The 16,212-nt window shown below is 40.1% G+C and overlaps 1 protein-coding gene across 16 annotated transcripts in view; it reads right to left on the reverse strand.

The window, feature by feature from the left end:
- The window catches only part of LOC147444092 (uncharacterized), a 110,769-nt gene that overhangs the window by 82,425 nt on the left and 12,132 nt on the right, over positions 1 to 16,212 (reverse strand). For 15 of the 16 annotated variants that reach the window (XR_015190023.1, XR_015190021.1, XR_015190017.1 and 12 more), the window contains exon 2: positions 4,917 to 5,035. The exons of the other annotated variant lie outside the window; for it this stretch is intronic. Coding sequence is in view for 3 of the 15 variants with exons in the window: in XM_086526818.1 (XP_086382944.1) it covers positions 4,917 to 5,015 (99 nt within the window). In the remaining 12 variants the exon portion in view is untranslated. The remainder of the gene's footprint in view (positions 1 to 4,916; positions 5,036 to 16,212) is intronic. 16 annotated transcript variants of the gene reach the window in all.

A 16,212-nucleotide genomic window follows, 5' to 3' on the forward strand; every position in this document is an offset into this window, starting at 1 on the left:
TAATAATCAAAAAGTGGGTGAAAAGAGCCAAAAGCAGTTTAAGGCGAAAACCCTTAAACAAACCTAGGTATTGACTTTTGCCTGACCTAAACAATTCCAAATCATACAAAAACCATATAGCAGGGATCATCGGACCAAGGGAAAAGGACCAAGGGCAAGCTGTGTGCCAAGTTTCACTGCAATCTGACAAATAGGTACATGGATCGCGATCCATGTTCCTCTGTCTCACAGATTTGATACCAAACTTGCAGTATAGCTAGAGGACATCACAAGGAGTCTAGTGGTCTTTTCAAAACTGAATTTGGATATGAAAAACCAAGTCAAAAGCCCATAACTGCCAAGTACTCTGACAAAGCGTCAAAACTGACCTAACTTTCAATCCAGAGGTCCATTTTCAAAAAAATTGATACAATAGGACCTACTAATCATGCTGATTCTGATGGTACCAATAAAAGTAAATTTGGTCTCCTAATATGAATCGTGATCCATGTACCCATAGTAACAGCTTAACCTGAAATTTTCCAGATCAGTAGTGCATACACAAGGAAACATATCCCCAAGTCCAGTTTTGAAAAAAAATGAGCAAATTTGGGTCAAAAGAGATCAAAACAAGTAACAGACTAAAAACCGCAATGCAAACCTAGTATTGGGCATTTGACGTATCAAAACAAGTCCAAATCCAAAAGATTAGAGATGTAGCTTGTGGACATAGTCAGGAACAAACTCCTAAGAGATCAAGTCCAGATATGGTTGAACATGGATCGCGATCCATGTACCTCAACCTCGAAATTTGATGAAAGTTGGCACATAGCCTGCACATGACCTTGTCTAAGTCAAAATTTGTAAAAATTTTGGAAAATTTTTGACAGAGGAACATGGATTGCGTCCATGTACCTCAGCATAGTGGGGATATCTGACTTGATGATCTTGTAGACATACTTGTCTCAAATTTCAAGTTTGAGATAAAAACACCTTCTACAGACCAAGATACAAGCCAAAGTTCATGTGTTCTGGTCCTGAAATGTTTTGAGTGTTGTTTCAAATACTACTAAACGTGCTCTAACTTTTAATAGACAACTCCAAATTGAGTCAGGTAAAGCCAGGAAGAGAGCTTGTGGCCAATTGAAAAACTCAAAGAACTCAAAGACATGAAAAACGCAAGAACCCCTCAATGCTAACAACAATGGGATTGGGAGAACACCTAGAGGAGAGGCATCCTCTGATCAACAAAATGAATGTGATATTTCATTAGAACCAATGAAGCCATGCGACTTCTCATGGATTGCACTTATGAGAGATTATATAGATTCACAAATGGGGATTTATATATCTTTTACAAGTTTCTAGAGCCCTATTCTAGAGAGTTGACCACCCATAAGAACCTCTATGCATTCATGTATACCAATGCCCACGGAGTGCAAGTTTTGACGTTAGATAAGTATGGAAGAGAGGACAAACTTGTTGATCCAACTGACCTAGAGAGATATCAAGGGTACTTTTATCTCTACTTACTTTCATTCAAAATTTATGCCAGAACACGCAACATAGAGGATTCCACCAGGATTTTCTCCAAGACTAGAGGAAAGAACGAGAGATGTCTTTGCAAGAGACCACTGAAACACAACAATTAAGACCATATAAAGTAGCCCAATGTGTCAAAACAAAATATGATGGATCAAGGGATCCATATGCTCATGTCTCACTTTTTAAACAAGTTTTGAGAGCTGAACAGATTACAGATTTCCATTCTCAGTATGAGGGATTTGGATTGACATTAGAAGCAATGGCTTTGACGTGGTTCCAACCACTAAACAGATTCGATTTCCAAACATAGCACAACTCTTACAAGAATTTGTAGAGGAGTTCTCAAAAAAAGGGATCAAACAAAACACGGTGTCACAAATCTACATATTCAAATAGAAAGCGGATGAAAAAGTGAAGGAAGCTCTGCTCCGCTTCAAACAGTACATAGATAGATGTCTTGTGAGAGAGCTACTGCAAGATAAGAGATTATCAGTTCTCTTCATAAAGGGATTGAGGAATGAAAATCTCAAAAAAAACCTACATTTGAAAGGATGCACGGCATTTGAGCAAGTGACTACAGAAGCTCTATATCTAGTTGACAATTGTAAGGCCTACTGAAAGGTGACGGACGATGTAGAAAGCGTGATTAGTAGTGCCTCTTCTACAAAGAGCAAGCCCATAAAAAAGCAATATGTTCAAACTCGTACAATGCCGAGCTTTGACCAAGTGGTTGAGGAGGTGATGAGAAGAATAAACCGAGGCTACAAACAAAACCTGAATGTATGACAACCTCAATTGAGGAGATGCAGTACTTGTGGAGGGGATCGTCCCACTCCATGGTGTAACACTCAACCAAAACTGCAACAAATGTTAGAGCAACAACCACCTCTTCTGAATGATGGTAGAGTTGTAGTTAAACTACACTCAACCAACGCATGTGACACAACACGTGAAAATCAATAATCCATGGATACAAATACATTCATGTTCATAGCCAATCAGGAGTATGTTTCGAAGAACATTCTTACCAAGCAAGAGCAACCATTGGCTGGATCACCAGCTATGAAACAAGAAGGTCCATGCTATGAATGTGGATGTGACCATTAGGCACGAGGTTGTCCAAACAATGGTCCACAAATAGAATTATTTGGATTCTATGATGGTTGTGGGAGAGACCATCTACTCCAACATTGTGCTAAGAATCCAGACTACAAAGGGAAAGCAACAATGAATGTTGTAGGAGTGATGCCTTCTTCAAGCGGATCCAAGGTAGAACCCACCATTCCTTTAAAGGTGATGACTAGAGCTCAAGCTCAAGAAGCTGCCAAAAACACAGTTGTTGAGGAACCCACATTGCCACCCCAAATAGAAATAAAAAACATATCGGTGAGAATAAGAAGAAAATCATGGAAAGCCAAATGGGGAAAAATGAAAGCAAAGAAGCTACAAGAGAAAGCTACTTTGGAAATTGAACTGAATCAAACAAAAGAACAGCTTAGACGAGAGCAAGAAAGCAAGAAAAATGGAAAAGGACCTAAAGAGTCAAAGACTGACTCAGGTGGTTTAATATTGGTGGACAAAATCTTTGAGCCTTTAGATGCAATTTTGAAGGTCTATGAAGCTATGCTAAAACCCAATCAAACCCAGGAGCATAGATGGCTGACGTATCCTCGTCCAGTGTATGAAAAAGAGAGGTTGCAAATGTATAAGGAGCTCATCCAAATGGCCCAAGCTCTTACGGAACCACATGTTCCAGATGTTCAAAAAATAGAGGTTCTAATCTGCAAAACAATCCAAGAAATGAAGAGCCATGTTATTGTAAACAGAGACCAAGAAGATTCAAGAGTTGAGGCACCTTTAGATACAAGGAAAGTAGCCAATACCACAAATGGGTTGGGATCACAATCAGTGATGCCTATTTCGGAGGTAGAAGAACCGTGGCCACAATCCTTATGGTAATCGATCAGAAACCAAAAGGATGGTAGTGCAACTTTACAGTCAGCACATATCCCTGAGATAAACATGGATTAAAAAAAATTTCTAGGTGATATACGATCTTTTTATGGGGATGTCGGGTTTGTAGCATCTGAAGAGCTCTACAGACTTTGCTATCTTTCATAGAAGAACTCGAAACAAATCGGAGGTGAGAGTGGTACCTTCTCACTGGAAAGCCACACCAAAAATGATGGATACCAAGAGCTTCTTGTAGCACCATGTGTTAGCATGTGGTGCCATAGGAAGCTTCATAAGGTCTAATTTTTTGCACTTTATGGAGCTGCATGTAGCACCATGTGCCGTCATGTGGTGCTATAGGAAGCTTCAAAGGGACTTATTTAAGCGCTTTGTAGAGTTGCCTACAGCACCACGTGTCGGCACTTGTTGCTATAGGAAGCTTCAAAGGGGTTCATTTAAGCAATTTGTGGAAATTCTTGTAGCACCATGTGTTTGCCCATAGTGCTATAGCACCACATGTCGTCACATGGTGATGTAGGAATCTTCAGAGGGTTCATTTTGTGAGTGCGCGATGCTTGCATGCACGGTGCATAAAGGGGAAGAGGAGAGATGACATGGGGAGTGGATGGGCGACCTCTCAAAAGTGAAGTGAGAGTACTCCTTATTGCTTGTATATGTTCAATCAATAAGGTGAAACAATGGGCATCCAGATCTAGTGTTCGGCTCGGGGTAAGGCACCCACCTTTACCCTATCATAATAAAGCCCCTGCAAAGCTTCATATAGCACCATGTGCCAACACACGATACTACAAGCATCTCTGAAAAGGGTATAATTTTCTCTTCCAAGATATTTGGCTCTTTTGGACTAGAGAAGAATTGGGCAAAAAAAACTTCTATGTAGTTCCATGTATCACCACGTGACAACACCTGGTGGCAAGGGCTTAATTCTCCCTTTGCAAGGGCTTGATATTGGTTCTTAGACACTTGGGTCATTGTGGACAAGACAAGCATAAGGAAAAAAAGGAAAAAACATTTCACCCATCACAATATAGAGTGCAACACATAACACAAATTGGGTCCTAACCATTTAAAAATTTGCTTGGGTTTTAGGTCGCTCGAAAAATCTCGCTCGGGCTACGGTAAGACTCAAGATTAGGTGCACACACACTTGAAATTTTTGACAGTTTTTATCCTCTTTGGTATATGCACACACACAATGATTTTTATGCACACACATGAATTCTTGATGAGAATTAAGCATTATTGGATACACACAAAGTTAATTAGTCACAATTTGATTATCAATTTCATTCGAAGTGTATCAAATTAGGTACAAAGTGTAGGTCAATTTGTGTTACAGACCTAATTTTAACAAATGATTAACAACATTGAACCTCATTAATCAATCAAGAATTGGCATAACAAGTGAGTGCACTTACATCGTAATTACACTCCAAGCTATTCCTTTGCTCCACGCGAAGTCGCATCATTGCACACCCAAGTGTGTGCACCATCAAATCGGCTCCAAAATTGACCATTTGTAGGTCAAAATCAAACACTTAAATCATCAAATTAGGCATAAATTAGCACAATTAACTTGATTAGAGTGATGATTCCACCTCTTGAAAGGGGATTTAACATACTTTACACTTCAAATGTTAGTGGTTAGGTTAGCAAGGTTAGTCAAAATTAGTAGAAGTTAGCATGGAAACGAAGCGAAATTAGTAAGGGTTAGCATGAAATTAGTGAAATTGGGGTTTGTAGTATTCATAACTCAACATTAGCATCAATTTCTTGCACAAAATCATCAAATCAAACCAAAAATTGAGTTACACACTCAAAAACCGAGAAATAATTAATGAAATTACTCTATTCTACAGATCCTAAACTCACTAGCTTAGGTTATCGATCCCCGACAACGGCGCCAAATGTAGGGAGGCATTGTAGCACGACCTAATCGCAACCCACACAAATATCAAATCCGTGGATCGGCAACCCGGCTAGGGCATGGAAACACGAGCTCGGATGAATGGAATAGAGGATGCAAGAGATCACCTCTCCAATGCAAGTAGAGATTAGCCATGGCAAGACTAACTCTAAACCTACTATAATCACTAATCAAACAACTCCTACACACATCAAGCCCACCAAAGTCCGACTTGCCATAGACTAGAAACCCCAAGCACACTAATGATAAGCACACAATAATTACCTCATGTCAATTACAACACTTCATCAATAGCTACACACGAGGTGAATGGTGCTAGAGCTTCATAAAACCTATCTACACACAAGCAAAGAATAGGGCACACATGCAAATTACAAGATTAAGACCCAACTTAATCAACATAATTTGTGATCCTAAATATCGTCAATCAATTGCTCGTAGAGAGATAAGAGTGGTTACTAGCAAGAAGTACATACATCTCTCAAATGTAGAATAATGAAAGTGTAATACTACTTCATGACAAGATGAAATATAGAGAAGAAGTAGACTAATGAGAAAATAAGAATTAGATTAATCAAGAAGATCTTACTCTAATTACAATGGTTAGCATTAGCCTCTCAAGCATAAACATTAAGCTCAAGGCTATGCCATAGAGTGAACACTCAAGAGAGAGGGAGCTCTCAAAAATTGTCACTAAAAGGTCATACATGAGACTCCCAAACGTTGATGATAAATATGTGACCTTGGGGAAAATAGCCACCTCAATGCTATTTTCATCAAGTACATCATCACTAGCAGGACTAGTCACGTATGGATGTGTTGACTCTAACTCCTGGAGGACCACCCCGCATCATCCATAAGGACTTGATGCACATGTCTAAGCATTACCATGTCAGTTTCTATTATGAGAATATCAAAAAACTCCATATCCATCATCTCTCTCAACAACCTGGAAGTTGATGTTAAGAAGGTTGAGGTAAATATGATTTTTCCAATCAAAAATCTACTGGACAAGATGAAAGGATGCAAAACTAGAGCCTTGGTTGAGTTGGATTGACAACCATCGGGAGAAAAAGAAAGCTGTCTATTTTCCATGTCTATTTTTTTTTCTAATTCATCAAGCATGTGAGAACGAGAACATAGAGGTCAACTAAGAAGAAGCCAGTTTGACAAATTTAGAAACTCTTAGAAGTGGTTTGAGAAGCGCTTATTGTAGATAACTTAAGAGAAGGTGGTCGAGAGAGTAAGAGGAGAGATTAATATTTGAGATTAGCAAATTTTTGAGGCTCTTGGAATCGGCTCAGGAAAAAAGACAATAAGATAAATTTTCAAGGGTTGAAAAAGAGGGGTTTTGAGAGACTTCAAAGTTGTATCCGAGCTTGAAATCAAACCCTTAACCTCAAGAAAAGCCTTCATATCCTTCAATGAGTTCAGAAGCTTCAATATCCCTCAACGAGTTTTGAACTCAAGACCTCCTAGTGGAGGGATAATCACTTGAAGGAGAGAATTGAATTGAGGAAAAAGAGGTTGGCCGTGGGAACAAGCTCCTATACACAAAGTCCACCTAGAATCAACATGTAAACAAAACTCATTATCTACTGGGCTAGCCAATGTAGCGCTAGCAAATTGTTCCAGGTAACATTGCCCCTGGCTAAGGAGTAAAATCTCCTTCACATCCTCGAGTGGAGTAGCCTCATGCAATCCTGTGCAAGTTGGCAACTTCATGTTGTCTCCATCACCCTAAAGCACTGCAAATCATGCCAAATTAAATTGCCCAAGGCTTGTGAAGAGTTTCCCTTTTTTGTCACCATCAAAAAAGGCCTCTACAAGCGGGTAATCTCCTCCCCAACTCCTCACATTGCAGTCTACATGCCGTTCGTTATTTACAGTGAAAGGGAGGCCATAAAGTAGGCAAAAAATAAATTATGATTCCTGAGCTTGATTACATGAGCATTTGTCATACGTTGGAGTAGGAGCTGTGAAGCTCGTAGAACACATCGGTTCCAAGTTGCCAACTTTCCAGTGCATCAAGATTCAAGAAGAAGAGGCTGAGAAAGAGTGGTAGGATGCTATGTACGGCTCTAGGTGAAACCAACTCACCATTTGACCTTGCTGCCAGCATGTACAAGCCAAAGTTAGCCATTGCCATAGTTCTGTCTCTATGCTCAAGGTGTCGACTAGGCCTCATAAGGCTTTTGCTCTCTCAAGTGCATTCACAGCCTCCTCGTCACGTCGACTTCACGGTAGTGTTTCCCCTACTAATCGAGCTGACGACCCCTGATTCTCATGCAAAAAGTGAGTTCTATTCTAAAATAGCCATTAGCCACAAATATTAAGAACCTCATCCCACGCACTAGCCTTTCAATTCCCCCTCCCTCTCTATTGAGTTACCGACCACACTAGATATCCCTCTCGACGGACATCTTGGCTAGGAAAGTGCTTAAAGCACACACCACCCCCAAAAAAGAAGTGGCTTTTCTAGCAAGCATATTTTGAATATTCATCCCAAATATGAATGAAGACTTTGATTCTCCCCAAAATCGATCCACCCAAACTCATCCAGCTTGACGAGCTCGATTCTAGACAACATCAAATTTAATGTTTTTTTTAATTTTGCTTTATTGTGCTATAATTAACCAAAAAAATTGGGGTGCACTCTACCTTGAAATTGAGATAGCTAGTTCCATGAAGCTCTTGGGATAATGACTACATAAATAAAGGAAGCATTGCCTGGACTCAAGCCCGTGAAGTTGACTAGTAAATTTTATCAACCATCAGGTGCAACAAGGTAAGTTTCTCATTTTGGTTTGATTACTCATATATTTTTCATGATTATTAGCTCTCAAGCTTTATTGTTACATAAAATCCCAAAGTTTACATTTTATGCATGAGACATTATAGTATATTTTTACTACGACACACACACACACACACACATATATATATATATATATATATATATATATATATATATATATATATATATATATATATATATATATATATATATATATAAATTCAATTTGGCATGGATAAATCGTAATAATGAATAAAGGTTCATGGAGATGGGCACTCATCTGTCATAAGCAAGTTAATATTTAAAAAATTTCTTTTACTTATTATAGTTAATATTGATCTCCTTTATAATGAAATTTATATAATTGCTAATCAAGACCAAGAAATCTTGTTCAAAGCTATTTTTGACAGGTGGTATACACTTCTCTCTAACAATTGAAGCTAATGAACAACTCTCTGGATCTTCTTTGAACATGGCCACCGAGTTTAATCATGCCATGCCAAGGATCATCTCCACATATACTTGCTTAGATTTGTAAAAGTCTCTCTCTCTTCTCTATCACTTTAGAGAAAAACTCATTTAAATTTAATGTCATTATTTCCAACTATTCCATCCACAATGCTTATTAGCCAATGGCAACCAACTCAGTCATGGAAAGAATCATTTTCTATCATTTTTAGATAATTACTTGACAATTGTGGCTTATCATTGACAACTCCATGTTATTTGTTTTTCAATCTTTATGCTACTAATCAAGGCACGAAGGCCACTTTTAATTCCATTGTTGACAGACCCCAAAAGCAATCCTCTCCAGTGCAGGTGAGAGGCATTCTAAACTTCCGAATTAATAAACTCAAAATAAGTATTCAATTTCCAATTGTTTGAACTCTTATTGGAGAAAAAGGAAAATGCCATGTTATTCAATTGCTACTAGACTTGTATCACTAATTTATTTACAGCTAGTATGCTAACTCAATTTGTGAATAGAGAAAAAACCCGTGTGCCTAATGCAATACACCAATATTTTCATTTAAGTATTTTCCTAAAAAGTGCAATTCAATAAGAAAATAGGATATTGCACAATTTTCAATTCGCTACATTGTAACATCGGGCTACTAGCCGCATGAGATACTAAATTTTTGGCTGAAGTTTTTCTTTTCGACATTTCCATTTGTGGACAGTCTTTGTGTCCCTTCTATGGTTTGAATGCAAGATATGCTGGAAAGAAGAATGTTAAAATTTTGTCCATTCTCCGTGCCCTCAGCTCATGCTTGGATAGTCACTATGTTCTGGGTCATGGTGTAGTGTCCATATTTAGACATGATACCTAACCTTATAATGTACTTTAATAGCTAAATACCTTCATACTAGCATATTCACAGTGCATTTCACATTACTTTAATACTCCCCTTTCAAGGACCCCTACTTACACATCATATATATGAGGAACAACCCACACTTGCGGATCAAGGAGAGCAACTCATCCCTGACCAAATAGTTGATCATGAAACCACCACTACACACAGTGGCATGGTTTATAATCGTTTTCTTTTTACTTTTAAAGGCCACCTAGAGAAGATGCTAAATGGATGCCTAAATCTTTTCTATGAAACTTACCATATGTTTTAAAACCTTGTGCAAATGTAAAATGGCCGAGGGATTTATTTATTAACAGATGTTCTCTACACATTTCATCACTCATGCTCAAGTGTCATCTTTGCTGACTGAAATGCATTTTTAATCAAAGTGAATTTTTGTGATGAAGACATTGCCATGTGAGCTAATTGGGAAGAAATAAGGGGAAAACACAAGGAGAGAGGTGGAGAGAGAAGAATGATCCCCTGACCATAACGACCTACGAAATGAAAGAGGAGGACATGGAGTCTCAATGCTTGTTTTGGGATTGTATAAATGAATTTATGGGCAAGCATGGATACGAGAATGTAGATTTTGCCATCTTCATGGTGGATGAAGCTTGGGCGAGCTAGAATGCAATGCAATGTGTCTTCAATGGCGGCAACAATAATGTGATGGAGGGATGAGAGTGTTCTAGTCTCTTTCATTAGAAACAAAAATGATTTAACACACCACCAAGTATGTTGTGTCATCCTCCCAAGAAATCCATAAGCAAATGGAAGAAGATAGGCACCATATGTAGAAGTTGTTGCATGAGTGCATGTACTATGATAATGGTGGCAAAATGGGCACTACATGGACAAGAAAATCCCAGGACTTGTGACTTAGTTGGTAGCAGGTTTGAATTGCCCACTTGGGGGCATTATGACAACCATAGAGAAGATAACTGAGGGTCCCAACACACTAAGCACAAACCTGCCCAAAAGCACGCATGGCAGTTGGCTCTCATACGGGAGGGATTCAATAAGCGGGTATCATTGTACAATGCATGCACCATAGATATGAAAAATGTAATTGTAGATAGCACAAAGGCAATATCATACTCACAGGGCAAGCACATAGCAAAGGGAACATCTTTGCAAAAGCTTGCTAAACCAACTGACCAAATGATACATGAGGTTACACAAAAGAAATCATGCCACGAGTTCCCACACCGCTTTAGCAAGAAAACCTGTAGAACAAAGAGGAAAGCAACAAAGGTGATCAATGTGGAGGACGACTCAAAGTATTGGCCAAATTACAACTTTGTTCCGCTAAAGATCAATTGACAAAAGGGTAGATGGTTGCAAAAAATCAACTTTGAAGACGGTGGCGGTCCAGAAACTCTCAAGAGAAATCCGAAAAATGCTTGGCCCATAATTGGGAGAAAAAAATAAATGAGGCAATGTGGACAACTAGACGAATACACCTTGGGAGCAAGGTGATGTACAATGGCTCACCTAACGGAGGAAGAAGATGCGGCCAATTCATTGTAGGCTTCAACAATAGAGTTTTGGCTCCCTTATTCAGGGTGTTGCAAGCACCCCAAAGGTTTGGTTTGCCAATGGTTTTGGTTTTACACATATCATCTTCTGCATTTCCACGTGGTGGATAGCAACATACAAACTAGGCCTGATGGACCACCTATGGTTTGCTTGGCATGAAAATGTCGGAACAAATTTCATGTGTGAGGGGGTAAAAAGTTAAGTTGCTTGAAGGGGATATATGACTTAAATAACGGAGCAAGATTTTGCCATATAGTAATGAATATACCAATGGCTAGCTCCTTCGACACCCTCACCGCTCATCCTAGGCCTGCAACACACACACACACACATAGAGAGAGAGAGAGAGAGAGAGAGAGAGAGAGAGAGAGCTCCTTCATCTCTGGCCGCTCATCTCAGGCCTGTGACACAAAGAGAGAGAGAGAGAGAGAGAGAGCCCTGCTGGTGTGTGAGAGAGTATAAGAGAGAGAGGGAGGTCGGCTACACCGCCCAAGCCAACCGTCACGTTGCCCTGGAAAGAGCCTTCCCGAGCCACCTATCAAGATACTGACATTGGGCTCTCTCTCGAACCTGCTCCCGCCAGTTGCACTCGTGCAAAACAAAAGAACATACCCCCCAAAGCTAAAGTATCCGAACGAGATACCACTTAATAATTGTTTCTCTAGAATTGACCCTACATACGAATTGACCCTGCATATTGGCTTGGAGGATAAAAACTGACCGATATGCCCGCCCCAAAATTTCAGCCTTAGCCCTAGGCTCTGCTGCCGGCTTCATCTCAGCGCCGCCCTGTACGACCTCCCTCTCCTACATCTCTATTTGACACCCTCATTTTTAAGAGGGGATTTACGTCCCAAATGATTGTTCATTGTGGGCCGTCCAATTTATATGGAGGAAAAAAGAAGGGTGTGTGGTGATAGGATTCGACCTCGAAACCTCCCCCTCCCAATGTCACTACTTTACCACTACACTATTGCACACATTTTGAAAGGCATGGAGAATGATAGCATTATATTGTGTAGTCCTAGCTGCCTGTCACGATCTTAGTTCACACTAAGTTTGCATGCAAGTTCACATCGAGTTCACATTCGTTCGAGTTTACATCTAGTTTACATCGTTCACATTCAGAATGAACGGCTTGATCTACGCCGAAAAGCGACGACGATTTTCAGTCGTAGATCCCCTCTAAAAAAAATGAGGGTATCAATTAGTGACGAGGCTCCCCCTCCTGCACCTACTGGGGAGAGAGAGAGAGGTCAAGGCCTACCCTCACAGCCTGCACATAAACGGGGGGAGAGAGAGACCAGTGTCGTAGGTCATGCGACGAGAGAGAGAGAGAGAGAGAGAGAGAGAGAGAGAGAGAGAGAGAGAGAGAGAGAGAGAGAGAGAGAGATTTTCCTTGTCCACAATAGAAACACACATAAAAGAAGAAGAGGGAGAACATCGTTTTAACGTAGTAGAAAACTATCCAAGAGACCTTAAAGATCTATTCGACGAGAAGAGATGAACGAGAGAGATGTTGGGCGTCGACCTTGTCACTTTGCTCTTCGTGCTTCTTTGTGTGGGCAACAGATAGAGCAATGTAGGTAGCACTCTTCTCTCTTCTTTCTGTTAGTAGCAAACACAATGGTGTGGACAGTTGACTAGTGGTGACAAAAGTAAAGGTAATGACACATCTCTCTCTCTTTCTCTCTCCTCTCTCATATGGACTCTCCTTTTTGTTAGATGAGTACACTCTTTGTAGTTTGAAGAGAGTTAAAGAATGGAAGGAAATTTAAAAGTTGAAAATTTCAAAAAACCAAAAGAAGAATTGATACAGACTATATACTCTCTTAAATTTGAGAGTGAATGGTATACGATGCCAGGTATTTCAAGTTTATATAACAGTCTTTTTATTTTAACAAGGTTGCTTTTTAATTTAGAAGGTTAGATATAAACTATAGTTAAAAGGTTTAATAATTTTGTCAATTTAGAAGCGTAAATAGAAATTAAAGAGGCAGGTAGAGGTATAATACTTTTTGATGATATTCAACATCAGAAAGAGGCGAAGCAGTAGAAAACTCAGTTGCTTCGACTCCTCTGTCTGACGTTATTTGGGCAGCAGAATGACATCTATCGTCCTTGGTCTCTAGGAAGGCATCTCTATGATATCCTTGATCTCTAGCAAGGCATCTCTGTGATATTTGTCAAGCACTAGGTGCTCTCCCAGCCATGGCGATTTGGTTCCTTGGGGGTGACCCTTTGTTAAGGTGATAGATTGTTGCATATCCTCTCCAAATCTACCTAGCTTTGAGAAAACACAAACAGACCAAGCATCCCCATATACCATGTGTGGGTGAACGTATGTGTGTGTGTGTGTGTGTGTGTGTGTGTGTGTGTGTGTGTGTGTGAGAGAGAGAGAGAGAGAGAGAGAAATGAAATGTTATATTAACGTCTTCAAAAGGCCAGAGTGACCTATAAGACCAAACTGATACAAAAGTGGTGAATCTGTTACAAAGTCTGAAAAGTGTGAAAGTGTGAAAATAAATGCGAAAAACTAAATACAAAGTATTAGATAAACTTCTTAGGAGCATTCTCGGTGTCTGGCTAGAATACTTCTAATCCTTTGTTGTAGTCTCCTTCGATGAAGTGTGCTTTTGCATCTCGGTTGTGGTCGTCTCGATTTCCTAAGCTCAATCGCTCTGTCAATGAGGGTGCCTTTGGTATGAATGTGGGTACTCCTTTGTGCTTGCTGTTGGCCTCTTGCTTCTCCTTCCATTCTTGCTTCTCTCGATCCGAAGAAATCTGTGATCTGCCTCTGAGGCTGTAGTGCTCTTTGTCTTCTCATTAGATTATCCCTGTGCCGATGTAGTTCCAGTAGGTACAGGCCTAAGCACCTTCGATCTTGGTATTGCATGACTCTATCTAGAGGTCCAAAGCCTTCTTTAAATAGGCAATGGAAACGCCCACGTATCTCATAGTATACGGTGCAATGGCATATGTAGTGTAATTCTGTCTCCGGCTCCATTCCGTATAACTTGCAAATTCTGCTCTCAGGTGGGATTCCCCTAAAACTACCAAATTCAATTTCCAGTTGGTGTGAGGATGTACGAATCTGACCAATAGCACATCTCAAACCATGAGACAGGTGGGTATCCATGTAGCTCAGGCGAATCACAAAACCATCTTCAGATAGCTGTAGGAAGTTTTCTTTGTAGCTGGCCATCTTCGTACCCAATTCTTGTGTAGGGTCTACCCATGTCCTCTCAGTGTCAAACTGTATAAGATCCTGGCGGATGATTTTATTAATCTCCGTTTGTGTGATTGCCAGTGATGGAGCCTCAAGAGAGTATTGGAAGGGGGGTAATCTTTCCATACTAAACCCGTGTCTCTGAAACCACGAGGACAATTGCGCATACCAGCATGATGTATCTACATTCATTGCTAATTGTCGAGAGGATTGGAGGGCCAATCTAGTATATCGGCAATTATTTGTGTCCCATAAACCATGTATAAAGGACACTGATTTGGTAAGAGCTTCAATTTCTATCAGAGGGGCAGCTAGTTCCGCTCGGATAATCGCGTGTGGTACGGAGGCCTTGGCTCTAATCATTCGGAAAATCATAGATACCAAAGGTCTCTCCATTGACTTCCAATTATCCTGATCCACATATGGTCCCCAAATCTGGACCCCATAAAGCATAGCCGAAGCCACCATAGTATCAAAGAGCCAAAGTTTTGTTCGTGGTTCCTGAAACTGCAGTTGTGAACACATCCTCTCCAACCCTCCCAAAGCCACAGAGGCTCTGGACAATATACCATCCGCTGCTTTCTTAAGAGTAAACTTCGGTCCTGTAAATACCACACCAAGGTATGTGTATGCATCTGTGTACTCTACTGTATCCTGGCCATATGCAAATGTAGGTGCCGATCTCCTAACCCACTGCGGTGTGGTGTTAAACACCATAACTTTGGTTTTACCCAAATTTACCGACAGTTCGCTGTCCTCCGTGGAAAGAGAGAGAGAGAGAGAGAGAGAGAGAGAGAGAGAGAGAGAGAGAGAGAGAGAGAGAGAGAGAGAGAGAGAATGTCTCCATGGGCCAAAAACACTATAACAAACAAAGAGACACGCCGGATACACAGGTTGGGGTGCTCTCTCATAAATATGGAACAAGCCTTGGTCGGCCAACCAATCCACACTCACGACATGCAAGAGGAGAGGGCAACTCATAAAGAGAGGGGATGAACGAGATAATGATTTTGTCCCATGGACCCATTCTTAATGAAGCCTCGGTGGGTGGTGTCAGGATCGTATTTACTTTAAAATGTAGCCTAAAAAAGGTATGAATGCAAGGGTGGCCAGCTTCGGTGCATACTAGCCATACAACTATGCCTGACCCTAATCTAGATGAAGCAACAAACTAGTGTAAACTCTTCACAACCCCTCTCTGACTCTTAATGTTGAACAACCCATCAATGTGAGGTTGCAAATGAAGATATCTGCTCTGCTGTCCACCACAGGACAGTCCTGCACAAGTGAAACAACAGTCTAAGGAACTCTAGTTGGCAAGAAACCTCCATGAAAGTGTCACAAGTACTGTAGAAACTATTGTCTCGGAGGGTTCACTATGTGTAAAACTATCATATCAAGTGCGTTCAAGACATGTTTGTAAAACCCCTTATCTATGAATTTCGTTAAGAATATAATGTACCATTTTCTTTTAAAATATGTAAGTGTTTTTCAAATTTGAAGAAATAATGCCCTTCTGTATATATTTCTGTAAGTTTCAAGAACTTTAAATACCCTTCTGTTGAACTCACGTGATAGGTTACATTTTTATTAGGTGAACTTCCCGGGACTATTGTACTCCATGAGTCTTCATCCTTGCAAAGTGTGTATACTGCTCCAAGGCAAAAGGTCTTGAATCGTGTGTAGAAACAACTCCTGCATACTGAAGGATTGTGCAAGAATTGCTGAAAAGCTTGCAAATGTTCAATTCTATAGATATAGATCTGCGGTGTCTATAGGTTCTAAGTATGATGAAGCTTAGAAACCGTTGTGTATGTGAAACAAAACTTTTCATAAGTAAACTTACAACCCACCGAGTCCA

The sequence above is a fragment of the Adiantum capillus-veneris genome, chromosome 13 (assembly GCF_014529385.1).
Source record: "Adiantum capillus-veneris isolate H3 chromosome 13, ASM1452938v2, whole genome shotgun sequence".
In the NCBI taxonomy this organism is placed as follows: Eukaryota; Viridiplantae; Streptophyta; class Polypodiopsida; order Polypodiales; family Pteridaceae; genus Adiantum; species Adiantum capillus-veneris.